Here is a 20,227-nt window from a genome sequence, read left to right on the forward strand (position 1 = left end):
CTTTTTCCTTATCGCTATAGATGTTGGCAACGATTTTATCTGCCGCCTGACTTCAGTAAGAAATGGTGTTTGCGTTTGCTTCGTTTATTTTTAAACTGCTGTATTGCTTTCCTGTCACTGCTCATTTCCGCGGGAAGTGTTTCTTCAAAGCTCTAGGAACTCGGTTCTAGCCTGGAGCTTAGCAATCTCCGACTCAACGCTTGCTCTTTCTGGAGCGCGGCGCGCGTACGACCGGTCACGTGGAGTTCCTGATCGCATTGGGCAGTTGTGAAAACTCACCCGCAGTGACATCTCGCCGACTAGCTTCAATTACTACAGAAGCGTTCTGTAACAAGGCACGGTTCCCTTCACGCTCGATGATCTGTACTACTCGAGTTAACGAGGTCCTGGAACGCTTAGTCGCTCGACTGCTCAAATCTACGGGGTCCTGCAACACCTAGTCGCTAGACTGCTCAAGACGACGGGGTCCTGCAAGGTATAACTAGTCGCTCGACTACTCGAATCAAGGGGTCCTCAACACCTAGTCACTCGACCACTCAATTCGACGAGATTCTGGAATGCCTAGTCGCTCGACCGCTCAAATCTACGGGGTTCTGAAAGGCCTAATCGCTCTACTACTCCAGTCGAAGGATCCTGCAACGCCCAGTCGTTCGACACCAAACCATACAATGCGCGAAGTGCAGCCGGTGAAGATCAGCTTTAACTTGGCTCCTCTGAATATCGTTAGCTCCGTCCAAGAGCTGATACTTGGCCGTAATATTTAAAAGTTACCTAGTACTGATGTTCCGTGCAGGCCCAACTAAGCATGCAGACGGTAGTCGTTGTTGTCCCTGGAATGGGTATTTTTACAGCAACTTTCTGGGAGTCCCGTGTAAAAACACTTTCTCAAGACTGGTGCAGCAGGGCGCACTGAGTTCACGAAGCACAGGGGCGCTTTATTCCGTCTATTTCAAATTATAAATTTAAAGTTTTTTTTTTTTTTTTTAAACGCCGTGAAGCAGTAGTCTGCGCGGTCTGTGCAGGATAATTATACGGCATCTCGGATTTTGTCAGCTCAACAGAATGCAGCAAAAACTATAATAAAATATAGCGGCGGGATCATTCTTATTGCTTTTGTAGGCTTTCGATACCAAAAGCAAGCTCAGTTAATAAACGGTAGCCGAAAGATCCACAGAACACGTAAAAGGGTCGTTGTGCTAAAAAAGAACGACACAGCGCTGTGTGCGTCTTCTTTCTCCGTCCTTGTCTTGGTGCGCTACATTTTGTTCCCTTGAATCATGTACTAACCAGTCCAAGCTTCTACCCTTCAATTGATAAAATTAATTGTGGTTTAGCTCTGGTTAACCCTAGTTGAATTCCGAAAGAAACGACGAAAGCTTCTCTTGACTGTTACATTATTCCCCTATCACGCCCTATCAATGTATGGTGCTACATTATTGAGGACACTTAAGCTCATCCTTTAAGGTTATGGCGCGAGAGCGTAAGCTACCAGCCCACATATAAAGTCACACTTCAACCATGTCGTATGAACGTGCCTGCGTGTCGTAGGGGTAACGAGAATGCAAACGGTTCTGGCAGGCTGATTCTGATATCAACCCTCCCATATGAAAGAAGCGACTCGAGTTGGCAGCTCGCGGCATAGGGGTAACGTGAATTCAAATGTCATGGCAGGCTGATCGAGGAGGTCGAGGAGCAGGGCGGTCGGGCCACGAACCACGCGACGAGCGGTTTGGCCTGGCGTATAGTATTGCTTTCGCAATAAAACGTTCTGAAACAGCATTCTGCTTCGAGATATGAAACGTTGAAAAATACTCCGCTTACTTCTCATTCAATCAACCTTCCTGCGCTACGTATTACGTGGTCTCATTTTGCGGGAAATCCAGTGACGTCATTGTGACTGTGAGCGAAATATCACTAGAAGGCTTCTGGCAGGCGGCATATGACAGGAGACATGGCTAGTCTCTTATTGGTCGGCGGGTTGTGTAACCTGACGGCTCCACATGACATGGTTGAGTCGGCGGAAGCTACCAGCTCGGACATCCAGAATCTCGAGTCAGACGTGCTCTTCCTGGGCCATCCGAGTCGTCCGTACGGCTTGTTTAAAGCCCCAATTTATGCCTATATCAGGTGGTCTTTCGGGTGATGTGGCGGCTTACGACTGTATGCTGATGAGCATATGTGGCATAACAGATATTCATGAATTAAGAGGGCAGAGACTGAGCAAGTAGCTAAGCTCATGTACAGAACGAATATTCGTAAGAAGAGCCGCAGCTTTATCGTTAAAGGCGGAACATACTTGTCTTCCGCACATTTTTTTTTTAAATGGTGCCGCTGCGCGTGATGGATGAAATTTCACTTCACAAACAGGCTGAAACGCGTACTGAAACGTACGCATTTCTCGGGTGTTACGGATTGTGGCGCCATCTGCAAGCTGCCAATAAAAGCTATCTGCTATTGCCGCTGTTGGCTTCTCAAAACTGCTTGTTTCATTTTTCTTTTCCCTCTTGATTATTCCCACTGCTCTTACGTCTGATAATTTTTACCACTGCATCTCATCAACTGAGGTTATCATGCATTTGTAAAAAATCTGAAAATTTGCAACCGATACACTGTTTATGACCGCGCGGCGTCGCCACTATCCGTAAACACTCGAATTTTTTCAATCAAAAGTGCCGCGTTTTGATACATGAGCCCCACTATGGGAAGTTTCGCAACTGGTAATAACAGAGAGCTCTGGACAGCGAGAAAGGCTTGCGTAGGAGGTGAGCATCCCCGTCTGCGACACATTCTCACGACTCCAGCGCTGAGATGAGGAGAGGTAAAGCGAAGGAGGGTTCCTACACGCGGTCATCGCGTCGGTGTGGCGCGCTCAATTCGCGGCCCTTGCAGGACTTGGACGGAGCGTGAAGAATGAAAGCTGGGACGACGAGAATGTTCTTGTACGGTGGCGAATACGTGCTTGACCATCGGTGCCGTTCACTAAACCGGTTCCGCGTAATTGTTTCCTCGCCGTAATTAAAACAGAGAGAAGGGGCTTCATCATTCCATCGGCCGGTATTCATTAAACACCGAGTTTCGCGGCGCAGCCTCGTGAACACCGAGCGCAATCTCGGCTCTCGCGCGGCGCCCATTGAGAGGAAGGCCGGCGATAAGTTCTTGCCGGGCGTGGCCCAAAGTCCGCCGCCCATTGAGCGCCGGCCACGCAAGCGTCTAATGGACGCTTCCGGCAAGGCGCATCCCTTCTCAAAGGGAAATAATTTCGGAGCGAACAAGACGAAGACGCCGCCCGTGTTTGCTCCTCTCGCCTCCGCGTCCAGTTCGCGCCGAAATCATTTCCATTTGGGCAGCTAAGCTACCTGGGCCAACAAACAGGTAGGAGCGAAACACTGGCGTATCGCGGTGGGGTACGACACCATTAATCCTGTAACGGGTTCCCCCCCAAAAAAGGCCAAAGAGTACGGCGAGGTGGAGGTGTCCGCAGAAACAAGTGTGACAGATACTGCGTCTTTCTCTTCCTGTGAACCTATTATTATTATTATTATTATTATTATTATTATTATTATTATTATTATTATTATTATTATTATTATTATTATTATTATTATTATGCCTTACCGACAAAGCCTTCGTTATGTTCAAATTATGTATTACTTTTTTTACCTGTGAAGCATTGAATGCCTTGTATTTCCCCTCCTGCATGGGCCAAAATATTGGCCTGCAGTATTTTCAGAAAAAAAAATTCTGTGCGGTTAATCTTCACTACGAGTTTGTGAAAATGCCCTTTTTTTTCCTTTTTACTGTTTAAACACGGTTCAGGTTGTTCAACCCGGCCCGCGGGTAATGTGTAAGATTGTCTGTAATGCAGTTGCTTCCGTTCTGACAAACAACATCGATTTTCCATCATATCATCCGTTGTGATGATGCGGGTGTCACAACGCACTATCCTAGGAGTCGGCACCGCTGGGCACCGATACGCATACGCATACAACGGTGTGACAGCGGTACATCGTGCTTTGCCAGCGAATACTAAGTGTGCTCCTAGTGATCCATGAAATTTTGACAGAAACGAGTGAGAATTCATCACGCGTCGACGCAAATTGCTGCATTGATGTTTCTCGTTCTTCCAGAAAGGCAGCCATAGCACATTCACACTGCAGGACGTCGGCATCTGAGTGTGCAATAAATAACACCAACCTAGGTACAACTACACCCTAAACACGAATGAGGCCGTAAGGGAGTAAAAAGGGAGTAGCGTGTCCTCTCGCGCACTTTTTTGTAGGGCCACGGCATTCTCTCCAAGCTATGGTGTAGATTTTCATCGCCGACAATGTAGAATGCCTTTGGTCGACAACGGAAACTGATTTTCACTTGTAAAGGTGCTTAGCTCAAGCAAGCAGTTCCCATTATTTTAACCCCGGTTTTATTGCTTTCTAGCCGCTAACCCAGAACATCTGGTGCAGTCTTTAGATGCTCCAACCTCCTGCAGTGCAAATGTGCAATAAACACCAACCTGACCTACACTCTAAACACGAATAAGACCGAAAGGGAGTTAAAAGGGGGTAACATGTCCTCTAGCGCACTTCTTTGTAGCCACGGCATTCTCTCCAAGCTGTGGTGTAGATTTTCATCACCGGCAATATAGAATACCTTGTCCTCTAGCGCACTTCCTTGTAGCCACGGCATTCTCTCCAAGCTATGGTGTAGATTTTCATCACCGGCAATATAGAATACCTTTGGGAAACTGATTTCCACTTGCAAAGGTGCTTAAGTCAAGAAAAGCAGTTCCCATTATTTTAACCCCTGTTTTAATGCCCTGTAACTGCTAACCCAAAACGTCTGGTGCAATCTTAAGATGTTCCAACCTCCTGCAGTGCATATGTGCAATACATAACACCAACCTGAGCACCACTACACTCTAAACACGAATAAGACCGAAAGGGTGTTAAAAGGGGGTAACATGTCCTTTAGCACACTTCCTTGTGGGGCCATGGCATCCTCTCCCAGCTATGGTGTAATTTTATTGCCAGGAATATAGACCACCTTTGATCGACAACAGAAACTGATTTTCACTTGCAAATGTGCTTAGGTCAAGCAAGCAGTTGCTATTATTTAACCCCGGTTTTTATGCCTTGTAACTGCTAACCCAAAACGTCTGGTGCAATATTTAAATGATCCCTTGCGTGGCTCAATGTGTGAAATATGATGTGAGGAGAGAATATGCCTGTTGCCAATAGTATGGCATTTCGTAAATTTAGTGGTTAAAATATCACTCACATGCGTCTATCTCACGTCCCTGCTTTTTTTTTGCGTTTCAGACTTCGCTAAAATGAGCAAACCCTGGTCCAGAGTTTGAACCAGCGCGCTTTTGGAGAAGCCAGGATGTCGTGTACCCAAAACTTGCATTTCTTGCTAAGGACCATTCTAAGGATTCTTGCTAAGGATTCATTCCAGCCACAAGTTAGAGCAGGGAAAGAAGCTTCAGGGATGCCGGACTCCTTATCCGGGAGTGCTGCAAATGCCTCAAGTCGTCATCAATGCAGAAGTTGTGTTTATTTAATAACTTATAATTATATGTATGTGATGTGCACCTATATATTTTACACGTTTTTCATCTTAAACGTGAAGACTCAACATTTCAAGATCTTAAATGAACACATCATCCAGAAAATATTCCTTTTCGTCGCTTCAAGCAGGTCGGGCTAAGTAAGCCAGGCCTTAACTCAGGGCCCGGCCAGACCTGGCTCAGGCCCTTTCAGAGCCGGGCCGGCCCGGGCTCCGAAACAATTTCGTCCCGTGCACACCTCTATAAGCCACACGACGGCGGGCTTGGCCACCTGGTGCATTGCTCTCTGCGTTAGCTCTATAATGTTGGTGCAGCTGGCGCCATCTATAGAAGCGCCTTGTAACTAAACGTACCTTGCAAATTCGTTGTAATCGAGATAACAGTTTTTTCATGCACTTTTAAATTGGTAGCTTCGTTAGGAATGTATCTTTAACTCACAATGGCAATGAATTAGACTTCAGCAAATATATTCCAAGCAGGGACTATATTCAGCTGCGCTCGAAGAAAGCGCGTTTCGTCTCCATGGCAACCGTTCAACTCCAAGAAAATGTGGCGGAATACAAGCCATGGGTGCTCCTTGTCGGCTTGAACACAAACATATGGCATAATAGACCCTCTGCAGACAATGGTAATTGATTAATTTCTATCCCAATGGTGTTTAGTAAACAAAGTATATATTTCGACAATTCACCTCAATCAAATTTTAATGGTCGCGGTGAAGCCCAACCAATGAGGTTCGTCAGCGCACGCCGGTTCCGTTTCCCGAAACTACGTGCCATCCGCGCCATGTTCAATACTTTTGGTCGCCACGAATTGCAGGGAAGGAAATTTCAGACCGGCTGTCACACAAATAGACCACAAAGAATGTTGCACACTGAAGCACACCGAGGTCTGAGAGAAAGACAAGCACAGGTGTTGAGATGACGTTCTTTTTTAATATTCTTGTCTCGTATTCCATCTCTGTCACGCTTATGTACAAAAGAACGAAGGGAAAATTTGAAATAGCTCGAAACAATAGTAAGTTGAGGTACCAAAACGAGGAACAACACGGAGCGTGACATTTTTTTTTCTTGTTTGTCGTTTTTCTCATTTCTTCTCGGTGGCGGCCTTCTTCACCACCCACTCACTCGTCTCTGAAAGTGAATCACGCACTACGCGCACACGTCAGTCACTCAACACGCGCACAGCGAACGTCACTCACAAGAGAGACACTCTCTCAAAAGCGCAGTTACGCAGCCGGATCCGTCCCAACCACGTGTCACACTGAGAATAAAATATACACAAAGAAATGTGCGGCAAACGACCAAGTCAGAGCAACGCAAATGGCACTTTACGGGCGGCACTTGGAGATGTATGAGATGACAGAGAAGAACACAAAGAACCACGAAGGAAAGCGCGATTTCATGCTCAGAAAGAAGGTCGGGGGGAGGGGTACAATCATAATAAATCTAGACGGCAAGATGCAGTAAACCAACTCGGAACAGTCGTCGTAAAAAGCAAGAGCAAAATGATTTGCCTGCTTTACGAACGTGGTAACTTAGTTGTGGTTTGCGTACAGCATCAGTAAACCACATGGAACAGGAAAAGCAACAGGTTCTGGCGTTGACCTCTCTGCACCACTACGTAGCATTCAATTTATTTCGCAGGTGTTTTACGCGAGTGGCCCTTTTGTTTGGTGTCCACCAGAAAAGCCCCGTACGTTATGCCACCGATAACTAAACGTTCAGAACTCAGCAGCGAACATGAACTTAAATTCCACCATGCTGAAGCCAAAAGAAATGCAGCAATAACTAACGCCATTATCTCCCAAGAAATTTATAGTTATGCGCTGACCGGGCAGAGGTGAAAGCAAGAGCCGATGTGTCACAGGAATCGGCCATTCTTCCGCAAAAGCACCGAGGGGCCAACGGCGAGATGATTCAATTACAAACGTTTCTTCTAGCTCACAGACAAATATAATCATAGCAACTTCTAGAAGAAGCGCCTGTAGCTGGAGAAATGCACTTTTTTGTTGCAAATAGCGCGTGCCTCGAATGACTGGTGATACTGCGCAAATCATCTGTTTCAGAACCACTGTCTACTTTCCCTCCGAAGAAAAGGCTCAAATCAAGCACCAAAATAAAAAAAAAAGAAATCCAACTCCAGTTCACACGACCAAGGTTTGGCATTCCTTTCCTTCGGCACAGAAGCACAGGAGAAATTGATAATTTGTGTTAAAGGAAACTATGTCGAGAGGTGTCTCAAGGCGTGGCACAGAGCCAGGCGTTAGTTAAGGCCGCCGAGGGCGAAACGATAAGCAAAGGAAATGAAACATATGACTAGAGCCTTCGTGCCGCTATTCTCCTGTGCCGTTGTTACCCAGCCGGCGATTCCGCGATATCCGTGCACTACCGCACACCATCCTCAACTTCCATAAAAAAAAAAAAAAAAAAAAAAAATGAATTGGGCATTTGATTGGAGGATTTTTTTTTTGTATTTGTTTTTCCGCACAAATATGCAAGTGCCAAAAATTTAAATAAACGACACCTCATATTAAGGAGGGTATAGCTAACAGCAGTAAAACGTCGCTGTTGTCAGTCACGCTAGAAACAAAAGCTGTTAGTGTTGTTCAGTATTGCTCGAGGATAATTTATCTGCTTTAGGTTTTAGCGAACAGTGATCTGCTCAGCATCGAGAACTATTAAAAGGGCAGGATTTTTCTTGAGATGTAACGGGAAGTTACGTCAGACTCCGGAAGCAACCCATCGACGTAATCTCTCTTGAGCCTAATACGAATGACAAGTAAAGGAAAATTTCAAACCGGAGCAGTTAAGGTGAAACTGAGCTAGTTTAGCTTCACTATACACTTGTGTTCAGGAGATAATCCTTACGGTACGCTTAGCGCCCTCTAGTAGAGGGCATCTTACTCAAAGCCTTTTGTAATGAAGTCGTATGTGCAAATGAAAATGGGTTTTTTTCTTTTAAGAATTCGAGATCAACTTCAGCGCGGACAAATATCAGAAGATCGTGCACAATGCAGGAGGCCTGACCGACTCTCAGCAGCACTGGTCATACACTCCACCCTAGTCAGCACAAATCGGCCCAATATTGGTGTTGTGTTGGCAATGTACTGGTCCTATGTAGAACTGAGCATTTTCAACACACGTCCAACATTGGGTCAGTGTTTTGTGCTGCCTTAGCGGTGATCCTGAACCCTAACTTCTGAAAACAGTTACAGAGGCCGTCATCTCTAACTGCAGCGGACCGATCAGTAATGGCATGCACTGAGATCACACGGCCGCATTACCTTAAAGAGCTCCACATCCACGGCGCTTGATGGCCCCAATAAATAGACGTCAACCTATGTCCATACGGCTGTAGACACGCCGAAGGCAACCCTCTGGACCCGCAGTGCAGTTTTGCGGACCTAGCGCTCAAATTCGCCACGGTTACAACCGCACGAGCACAAGACACGAGCAGTTGCGATAAACAAAAGAAAGAAAATAGCAGCACGGAATCGAATGAAATGGCGACACGTGTCTCCTCGAATTTAAATAGGCCCCACTCACGCCCCATGCACACACATACACACACGACGCAACTCAACTCCTTCCGACCAACCCGACAGTACGACCACGACTTCGTCGAAAAAGTTTGAAAGCTGTCAACCACCCACTCATTCTTGAGCACTACAGGATTGCAAGGTTTTCTGCTTCGAGCCGCACTGGCTTTCCTTATCTTTTAGCTTTCTTTTTTATCTTTGCCTACGCTCACACGTGATAGCCTGAACACGGGCTCCGACGATATATTACGAGACGACATTTTGCGTCCCCAGCCGAAAAGGCAGGATGTCGTTATGTTCGCGCGACAGACGAGGCTTGCCTTTATAACGACGAGACATAAAATCTCGATATCGATGGATTCTGGCTACCAACAAGCAGTTTCGATTAGGGACCAACCATCGGTTAAAAGGGGAAACGTTTCGATCCGGATTCCGGCTTTCAATTTTTCAGCTCTTTCATTTGTTTCCCCCTCTACTTTAGGTCAAGTGACCATCGAAATCGCTGCAACTTTACTCGATCGATTGTGGAACAAATGAAAGGCCAGCGTCTGCCATTGATATTTTTTTTTTTTTCTGGAACATCGACAAACCGTTAGGGTTAACACTGCCTAACGCGACTCGGCGAAGAACAGGCAGGATATGCGTCCAGACAAGCCGTTCTAAGTGCCGCGCTGAAAAGCCATTGTCTCGAACAAGCAAACGGTTGCCGACGGTATCACAAGGGTTGGTTGGCTCTCTAAGGTGCTGCCCGCCCGAGAAAACAGGGGAAAGAAATGCGGCGAGAAGCAATTAAGCGTCCACGGGTGTGCGCCCGGACCTCGTTACAGCATCCAGTGAACACAGCGCCGGATCGGGCGCATGAGACAAACTGCGCTTAACCCATTTCGATCGCGTCCTCGCCCGGTTCCTTGAGGCTGTTAACGCACATCTTGCATACTAAACAGGCGGTAGGTCATTCCCCGCCCCGTTGTGTACTGGGATAGAAACATTAACGCGTCGATGGCCGCTTGCTGCGCCGTGCCTAAGGGGGCACACCAACGCTGATTAATTTCGAAGCGCTTGCCTGTGCCTCCCTCTACCGGCCTGCTGGAACGACTGCGACGGTAGCAGCGCAAGCAGTTCGGGGGAGTGTTGGCGGGAAACTATCACGAAGTGGACTTCGAGGCCCCGTTCATTAGCAAGCCGGGATGATAGAGGCAACTGGCAAGCTCGCGAGAGGCATCTACAGCAGCCCGCGGAACGGCATTTCCAGCCAATAAAAAGGTTTCAGAAACGTGACGTGTCTTGCTTTTTTTTTGAGCTGGCGACCTATTGCGGCAATGGGTCGAAGTGAAATTTCGTAAAGAAGCGAGTATCTAACAAAGAGCTAAAAGCAAGCCCCCAAATAGGCCCAGGGTTGGATGCGAGTAGGGAGAAAGGAAAAGTCGACGTGGTTTTTAGTGTAGGGAACGGCTGATGGAAACAATCCAGGAATACGCTCATCACGGGCCGGCAACAGGGACTGCTGAAATGTCTCGCTCGCTAATACGCAAGAAATCTGTCTGAGAAAGAGAAAGGTGATTGCGCCGGTGCTCTCCAGTCACTGGTACGACAGCGCACACCCGTTCAGAGGATGTTGCCTGCACGAACTCTCGGGCAGGACTTTTCAAACGAGAGCAGCATTGCGATAGACACCGCTATACCGCGGTGAGTCCCCACCGTAAATGTTCCCTATGGTGCAACACAACCGTATACACTCACACTCATTCGCTGCATAGTTCTGTAAGATATTAAATTATCTGAATACGTTTCTACCACTAGTTATAACGCCGAGGGGCGACACTTCGTCGCCGGATAGCGACAAAAAGTTGCGCCCACGGCTCGTTCTAAGACTGCGCGGCTAAAGATCGCGCCCCGCGAGTGTTCGGGACTTCCGGAAGGTCAGAAGATGGGGGGAGAAACAGATCGATGACAGGCGGGTAGAGTCTCTGCCCCCTCAACAGCGGCGAGGACAACAGCTGTCACCCGAGTTTCAACAGAGATAAGAAGACGAAACGTAGCACTGGCTGTGCGGCGGGTGCTTTGCCTACAGCCTGTCCACCGCGCGCAGAGCGATTATTGCGAAGTGTTAGCTGTTCTCGGCGCACAAGGCATGTACTTACATACATCTTCTGCCGGCTAAAAATTGCGCGCGCGGGACACACCGAGGGGCAATAAAACACGCACCCAGAGCAGGCCAGAAAGAATACCCGCGACCGCGGTTTTCAGACGCGAAGGCAGATGGACATGGGAGAAAAAATCGAAAGACGACTCTCGTTCCGAGAAACAGTTCGACGACTAGGGTACCGCTTTCGATGCTTCGAGGACAGTGGACTTTTTCGGGACGATCGTGCCTCAATCGACAACACAGGTGACACAACGGCGTTTCCCACATCTGCCGGGAGACACGCTGTTGAAAAAAACAATATGACTCACTCTTCTCCCCGCAGCTATTCTCAGCAAAACGAAAAGGAACACGCAACACAATCGCTCAAACGGGCGCATAATCGTCCTCCCGCTAAGAAACAGCCGTTGCAAGAGTCCCGGGAAAAACGAAGTTCCTCGCGTCCGCCGCCTACAGATCTACACTTGCACAGAGCGCGGGCGACGAGAAGGCGTCACAGCACAGCACATGGCACTAGCGCGCAGATCACGTGCACAGAGTCCGGCCACTCTGGTCGGTGGGAAACACGGGCCGAATGTCACCGTACGACGGAACCATGGCCGCCTCCTTGCCGCCCGTCACCACTGTCCGACCCGCCGCGCCCTGGCTCGGCTTAGCGACGGATGCCCTGACACCTCCGCCGCCACCTATGGTGTACGGCCCCGTCGCCGACACGTCGTCGTCGTCGATGGACGCGTAGATGTTCTCCGCGTCGCCCGCATCCTCCTGGACCGCACCGCCGCATGGCTGCAGAAGGAACGTCGAGAAGGGCGCGGCAGCCGACGATGGCGGGTACTGGCAGTCGGGGCCCATCATGAAAGCGGCCTGCGAAGACGGCATGCCGAAGCCCGAGCCAAAGACGGAGTTTCCGGAGATGCCTCCAGGGGCCGGCTCCGGTGGGGGCGGCGAGCTGTCCTGGTGCATCAGGTCCACCGAACTGTACGCCCCCGCCGTGGGGTCGGAAGGGGCCGCCAGATTCCTTTGGTCGAACGCGAGCGCCGACTTGCTCAGGTAATAGTTGTGCTTCGCCTGCAACCCGCTGGCGTTGTTCCGGTTGCGTTCCAGCGAGTGGCTATGCTTGGCGCCGCCTTTCTTGGTCCTCCGGCTGGGCCGGGGCTCCGCGTCCGGCGGGCACAGGTCGCCTCCCGTGGAGCCCTGCAGGCTGCTGCTGCCGGACTCAGGCGGCCGGGGGTACTCGCCCAGGCTGAGCTCGTCCTCGGCGAACTCGTCCTCGCTTCCCAGGCTCCTCGCTTCGTCCTCTTCGCTGTCCTCGCTGTCGTGGTGTCGGTAGCCTCCTCTCCTGGACTTGGGCCGACCGGACACCTCCTCGTAGATTGGGTTGAACTGCTCGCTGTTGCCCCCGCGATGCGAGCGTCGTGACGGTGCTGTGCGGCTGCTGGAAGCCTTGTGGTGGTGGTGGGGCCGCTGCGACGTGCCCGGCGCCGACCGACGGCCGCTGCCCGCCGCTCCGCCCACGTGGTGCATGGTGGCGCTGCCGCCCTGCGGCGTGCGGCTCTGCTGCGAGTCCTGAGGTCGCAGGCTAGCCGGCCGGAAGGTGTAGTTGGTCTGCGTCAGCGGGGCCAGGTGCGGAGCGCCGTAGCTGCCGTACTTTACATCCAGCAACTGCGAATGAAAGGAAAAGGCAAAGGAGCCAAATACATTAGAGAGCTTTGGCACAGCCAGGCTGCCATACGGCCAATGCTGTAACTATTTGCCGTTGCTACCCATGAAGTGCTTCCTCATACGCTGTAGCCACCTTTGCCGTAAGAAGGGGCTCAAATTCGCTATTCGGAATACATGGGGGAGGACAAACTGTTCGCGCTCAATTTATAACGCGCTTTTTGTAAAAACACCGCGTTATAGTCCCGTTGACCAGAGGCTAAGAAGGTTCCATCAATCGTACATTTTCTTAACCTTCGTCTTTTCAAAGCCACAATATTGCGACATTCGTGCACAATTACACACCAGATTGCCTCCGTTATTGCCTCGTCGGTCGTGCGCATGGCTTCGGGGCGGCTCGAACCGGATCAATTAAATGTGACTAAAAATACTCTCAACGGCTCGTGCGTGACAAATGTTAGAAGCACTTAGATGGCGTGACTTTGGCGTGGCCGCTGCCTGCGATAAATAAAATGCCCCAGCAGACCGAACGGTGTTCGGCAGAAAACGCTGCAAGCCTCGTGGAAATGCCGTTGCGTGAAATTCACACAAGGCCGCAGTAACTCAGGGAAAAACACAGCATCAACTTTCAGCAACTTAAACCGAGCGCCGGCTTTGGCTCGATTTACAACAGAGTCCGAAGTAGGCGCGGGACGCCACTTGGGAAAACATGGACCTCAACAGCGGAACCTGACCGCAGTCTCGCGCCGCGCCGAGTCGCCCAGACCATCGCTAGCAGCCACGGTCCGATTCTGCGCCGATGCCCGGCAAGGTGATCGGCTTTCCGCCGCTTCCGAGCTCCGTGGTCCTGACCGAGCTGGCTAGGAAGCTCGTATTGCATGGTAGCGACGCGCGAGCAATCTAAGTTCGTAGGCGGAACGATATTAAGAAGTAATAGAGCAGCACGATCCGTTAGCGTGAGCCGCTACCGCGCTCCGCGAGGGCTCACGTGTTCGACTGGTACTGACGCGACAGGCTGGCGCACCATCGCCTAGCATGTGGCGCCATCTGGCGCCTTCAAGGCGGCCTGGGCATGCGCAGTGCAACATACGAACGCGTATGGTGCTATGCTATAGCTATGTTATCTTAAGGTAAGCGCTATACAGCGCGTACGCAAGCTACACACGCTCCGTCGCACGGCATGCTTTGGAAATGGGCGACGGTCAATCTGCGCATGCGCCTTAAACATGCTCTCCCGCGGTGAAATAAGGCGTGACACGAAAATGGTATTTCAAGTGGTCGAAAAAACAAAATGACAAAAATAACGCCTCACACTGAAAGGAGGCGGTAAAGATAAAAAAAAAAAACGTTACCGGCAGGTAGATGCAATAAAGAAAACTAGCGGCATCAATCCCACGTGAGAGAGGAAAATGCCACTGCGAGGTCGTAATAGGTTTTTCGTTCGAAGCCCTGCGGGGTCACACTGGGGCGTGGAAGCTTGTTAACGGAGATGAAACGAACAAAAAAATGCACATGCACGGGAAAGCAGCGCTGTCAAGACAGGAAAACGCGGGCAAAAAGAAAAAAAGACGATACGGCGACAGAAGAAGAGGCAGCGCGGCAAAAAACTTTTGAGCGCCCGCGGGGCGATCCTGCCCAGGCAAGGCAGTTTATCGGGGGCCGACGACGCGCAGTTGCATTTTATTGGGAGGATACGGGCGGAGAGCTAAGGCTGCGGACGAGGGGCCACTCTGCGACCTGCCCCGAAGGAGAACGGACGGTATAGCCAATCGCTGACAAGTGAAGCGAGAGAAGCGGCCGGCCCACACTGTTCGCGGATGAGAAACGGAACGCCAGGAGCGAAAAGTTTTGAAAGTATAGGAAGAAGAACGGTCACCAAACTGTAAGAAGGGCGCTGCGCGTAAACTGGCAACGCGAAAACGAAAGCGACTTCACTCCTTTTCTTCTTTCTTTTTTTGAGGCAGAAATGAAAATGCAAGCAAGTGCATTGGCGATATTAAGGAGTGACAGAAAGGCTCCGGCGCTCGGAACGGTACACAATATGAACCGCACAAAGTGCTGGCCTTCCAGCTGATGCGTGACGCTGTGTGCCACGCCTCTGCTCACTTCTGAGGAGAAATCAGGTTGGTTGGTTTGTAGAGTTTAACGTCCCAAAGCGCCTCAGGATATGAGAGACGCCGTAGTGGAGGACTCCGGAAATTTCGACCATCTGGAGTTCTTTAAAGTGCACTGACATCGCACAGCACACAGACGCCTTGCTTTTCACCCCTACCGAAAGCGGCCGTCGAGGCCGGGATTAGATCCCGTCTTTGGGAACAGTAGTCGAGCGACGTAATCACTGCGCCACCCCGGCGGGGTCGCAGGAGAAATCATCTGTCTCTATACCCTCTATAGCTGTTCACGTATATGGTAACGCTCATAATACTCGAATTGTAAAACTCCGTGCAATTTAACTGACGAAGAATGATATATCGGGTGACTCATTTAGTTACTGGATGACTGTGATTTAATTACTTAGACGGATGACTGCATGGGCTATTTTAGGAGTAACTGTACGTTACTGACAAAGCTCAGCATGCGTGCCCACTTGAAGTCCGGCTATAAAATGTCATGCATATTTTCCCAATATACGTAGTTGCAAGTTCAGTGCCGCGTGTGCCCTTCTATTATTTGTCCTGGTGTTAGGTAAAGCTGTCTAGTGTTTAATAAAATAAGTTCGGGAAAGATTTTGACCTTGATAGAGCAATGTGTCCGCGGCGAGAAGTTGCGGAAAAAGGGTGCTGAATGCGGCGCAAACTACGTCCAGGCAGCAATGACCTAGTTAAAGGACAGGTGAAGGACACTACTACGGCATGAAGCTAAGTAAAAAATAAAAAAAAATATCAACATTTCATGCTGCGGCATCTGCTTCATTTAACGCTTAATTAAAATGTGCATTAATAGCAGCATGAAATTGCAAAAATCGAAAGGCTTCATTCGTCGTCGCAGAACGCCCGATATCAAATCTACCGCAGAGGTAGCGACCGGACTATTATATATAGTGTACGTGGTCCTTATGCGACTGACAATGAAGATATCAAAAATTGGCATTTTAATAGGCATGCGTATCAATGTATTGTTACGCATCATCTACCGTTATTTCATCGGGGTAAATAAGTTACGGCCCCACACGCGCTCGACACGTCCGCCCACCCCTCGTCACCCAAACTTCACAAGAACTTAGTTGACAGTTTCGCGTGCAATCCTGTAGAAAATCGATATCGCAGTTGCTCAGCTTCGTATATCCTTCGCTAGGCCGAGCAAGAAAATACATTTTTGAACAAGGTCGGGTATCCCCACGCCCTCTGAAGTCGTAGCTCTGCCGATCAAGGACAGCTAGCTATCCTGTATTCGGGCACAACGATTGGTTTCATTTCTTTGCGAATGGATAAAAATGTGAAGTCTGTGTTCAGGCTGCTCTTCTCAACCCCCCTTCCCCCTTTTTATTATTATTATTATTACTTTGATGCCGGTGGGCAGAAGTCGAAGCCCTGTACCAGACACCGAAACGAAGGCGCTCAAGTGCTTCGGACTTCAAACTGGTGTCCTGCCGCGGAATGTCTCGATCAGTGTACCTGCGACGTCGCCGAAAAAAGAGACAAAGAGGACGAGGCAACCCGGGTCAGGCGACCACTTTCCCCTCTCCCGACGGCCGCGCCGCTCAAGACGCGGGGGGGGGGGGGGGGGGGGGGGGGACAGAAAGGGTGCAAACAGAATTTCCGTTTCCTCCAAATCCGGCGCAAATCTGTCAGCCAATCCGAGCCCCGAAGACCGAAGGAGAAGAAGAATCCGGAGGAAGTGTCCGCGAGTGGCCGTCGCTGCCGCCTCCGCGGCAACACTGAATAATGGCCATCGATCCGCTCGACGGAAGCCGCCGGAGACAATGAACTCTGATCGATGCGCCCTCTAATGGGCCCCCGCCGCACCAGCAGCACAAGAGCGTGTCACACTACGCACGGGGGAGACGACGGCAGTGGTCGCTAGTTCAGACGGGACTGCAGACAGCGCTCGACCGAGCGCGCATCCAAGAGCTTGGAGGACGAGGGATTTCGCCAACCTCCGCTACAAAACAACCCCCCCCCCCCCCCCCCCCCATTTTTGGCACGGCGCACCACCGTAGATGATAGCACACCTAAGTACTACCACTACTAGGATTGCTATAATCTATCCGTTGCTAACTTGCACGACTGTGAAAAGCGAGGACCAGCAGAATCAGTTAAGAGAGCACGCTAAATGTGTTCCCACGCGCCTTGTCGTCTGCTTGCCGTCTGCTCGCGACGCACGCAGATACGGTTCGAACAGAGCGTAAAAAGTCGACTTTTGCACACACCGAACATTGAAAGAAGATTCCGAGTTTTGGTTTGTAGCATTTTGGTACATGTTGTTTGTCCCCACCTGCACTGTATGGAAAACGAAATCGTAGTGACCATTACCAGCCTAGTGGCGCCATCTAGCCTTCACAACTGAAACCCTTTTTGTCAACAAACCGGCGTTGTCCTTGAGGACGAAGACCGGCAGAACCGTCACTTGGAATAAAAAAAAAAAAAAGAAATGGAGGCATATTTATCTCTCGTGGGCCTTGGCTGTAGTTGAAATAAAAAAAAAAGACCGATGCCTCACTGATGACCAGTGGAGGCATTTTTTATTTATCTGAAAAACCCAATAAGCACTACGAATTCACTACTTCGTCGTGGTTATTGGGTACGCTTGGTGGATGCGCATTTCAAGCAACACATTATATATGCCGTATGACCACTCTACACAGGCACCACATTCCGTGCTGCACAACCGGGTGTCGCTATGGCATTTCTATACATGGCTGTACTGTGATGCGAAGGCACTGCTAGCCTAGTTTACTATCCATGGTTATACTATGATGCGAAAGCACTTCCAGGCTACAAGTATGCGTAAAAAGAAAACATTATAAGGGTTCAACGCTGCTGAACCGAATATTGAGCGAAAGCGTTAGCTGCGGGTGACCGAGCGTTCTTCCTCTTTTTTTCTTCTTCCTCAGCCCACATATAAAGCCCCGCTTTAACCAACCCATATAAACGTGCCTTCGTGGCCTATAGGGGTTACGTGAATGCCAGGGTCCTAGCAGGCTGATTCTGACATAACCATCCCATGTGAAACGAGAGACCGAAGTTGGCAGCTCCTGGCAGCCCGTGTGTCACGTGGGGTGTGACGTCACAGCGCCACGTGAGTAAGACGTCACTGCGGCCGGGTCACGCGAAGGCTTGAAAGTGCGGGTAGTATTGCTTTCGCGATAAAAAAAGAGGCTTACGGCTGTACACGTATGTTTTGATCTCCGAAGTTCTTTACCTCAGCACATCGCAAAATCCAAAATAGCATCAATATCTGCGTTGATATTCCCGAGTACCATAATAGTCCAGTTCGTTCTTCATGCTGTGTTTGTTCTGACAAACTTTTTACTACTGACACACAGCCATTTTCCGCTCCCTCACTCCCACCCGTTTCACCCAAACTAAACACCCGTGATTCATGACGTCCTTAGAGAAGCAGCGCACTGCGAATGGCAGATGAAAAAAGCCCGTGAACAAAATCAAAGGCGGGTTTCAAATTCCTCCTTCAGTGACGTCTCACATGACAGCGAGCTCAAAGATTTCGAAACAGGGGGATACAGATCAGTATAAGCGGAACAAAGAGGTCGGCGCCACTCGGTTACAACAGCTCAAAGACCTCTTTATCCCACCAGCGAAACTTATTGACCCAGTCGGAAGGCTTTAACTCAGCTAAGTAAAGTTATCGAGCACTATGCCTTCAGGTTTGCGCTGTCTGGCGCGAAATAACCCTGGACTGAGCGGCTTCGCAGATAACGTTTCTACCAAGTGCGGGTGCCGGAACGTGTACTTTACCCTCATGTGCGAGTGACAATGCAACGATCCAACGTCCGCCATAGGCTGCTACAGCTTAACCGCTTGTCCCATTGTTTCTCACAAGACACGACGCACCGTTCGGTGTTGTGTACTTGCCGTTAAAGTGACGCAGCGATCAACGCGGCTTTGTGCGTCGCATTTTCTGCCTTTTCTTTCAGTCCAGGCCCTTTCCTCCTTTGGCGGTGAAAAAGGGGGCGCAACCATTTCGAGATCACGGTTCGCTGCGTACTGCAAACGCTGCGCCGATGCAGCATCGGGCAGGAAGGCCGAACGCAAGAGCTAGAAGGCAAGGTGGAGGATAAGAGGGACGGTAGGCAGGCGTCGAGAGAAAACAGAGTCCCGGTACAAGAGCGATGCAAAAAGGAAGCGAGGGGGAAAAAAAAGGAAGAGGGGAGTGGCGCAAGCGCGAGCTTCACGCGCCCCGGGGCTGCAAACTTCCGCGCGGCCGAACAGGACCGGGGAAAACAAACAGCCGGCTTCTCTCTCTCCAGGTCGCTGTTCCGCCGAGGATGCTGGCAAAAGCGCCCACGCTGCCACGTCATCAGCGTCGCTCTCCGGGCACGTCAAATCGCGAACGACAAACACCGGCGCTGAACGACGTTCCCCACTCTCCTACACTTCCCGTCTGGGTGCAGTGAGCGAGTTCCGCGCTCTTCCCACGCGGCGCTGCATTTGGGACCGGTTCGGGAAAGGGGAGGGGAAATAGGGAAAGAGGAGCGGAGCGCTTCCGCACAGCACAGTCCGGCTAGCTCTTCTCTTGTTCCTCGGTAGATTCACTGAGCAAACTATGCAGCCAGGGTAAAAATGGGGAACGCGACACGCGCAGCGCACCGATGCAGGTACCGTGACCCATCCGTTGGTAGCCATAGAGGCTTTAGCGAAGTGGCGCTATTAACACCACTGATCACTCCTGTAACGACTAAATGCAGCAGTAAATACTTTTGTAACCCCATCTGCTCAACTTACACCATGACGAAAGCTACATCAGCCACAGTGGCCGTGCCGTGGACGTTGGTCACACAGACGAACAGTTACCACTAGTGCTCAAAAGGAACTTTTAAAAAATTTGGCTAAAGCGGGCAACGACAAGTTATAATAATCGCCCTCAGCTGGCAGCTAACGCTCCCTACGCTCTCGTTCCAGCCCGCTCTCTTGGCACGAACTTTGTCCGAGACGGCAGTTCAGAAAAGTGAAGGTCCGCCTTTTATACGTTGTCGCGCAGAGGGGGATAACGTGCCGCAGTCCGGGCGATTCCTACCAGCACGTAAGAAATGTCCAGCAGAATCCACGCTCTCGAAGGGTACCACATCGGCCCCAATTTATTGCGAATAGTTATCTAAGGTAAGTCTAGGGAAACAAAACAGAAAAGCAAGAAGATGGAAAGA

General features: G+C 50.1%; 1 protein-coding gene across 1 annotated transcript in view; it reads right to left on the reverse strand.

The window, feature by feature from the left end:
* Positions 1-9,662: 9,662 nt before the first annotated feature.
* Positions 9,663-20,227, reverse strand: part of pxb (putative Hedgehog signaling attenuator pxb) — a 218,360-nt gene continuing 207,795 nt past the window's right edge. The window contains exon 5 of the mRNA XM_084584547.1: positions 9,663-12,909. Coding sequence (XP_084440673.1) covers positions 11,773-12,909 — 1,137 coding nt within the window. The 3' untranslated portion in view covers positions 9,663-11,772. The remainder of the gene's footprint in view (positions 12,910-20,227) is intronic.

Source organism: Amblyomma maculatum, chromosome 11, assembly GCF_055883805.1.
Source record: "Amblyomma maculatum isolate TAMU_Amacu chromosome 11, ASM5588380v1, whole genome shotgun sequence".
In the NCBI taxonomy this organism is placed as follows: domain Eukaryota; kingdom Metazoa; phylum Arthropoda; class Arachnida; order Ixodida; family Ixodidae; genus Amblyomma; species Amblyomma maculatum.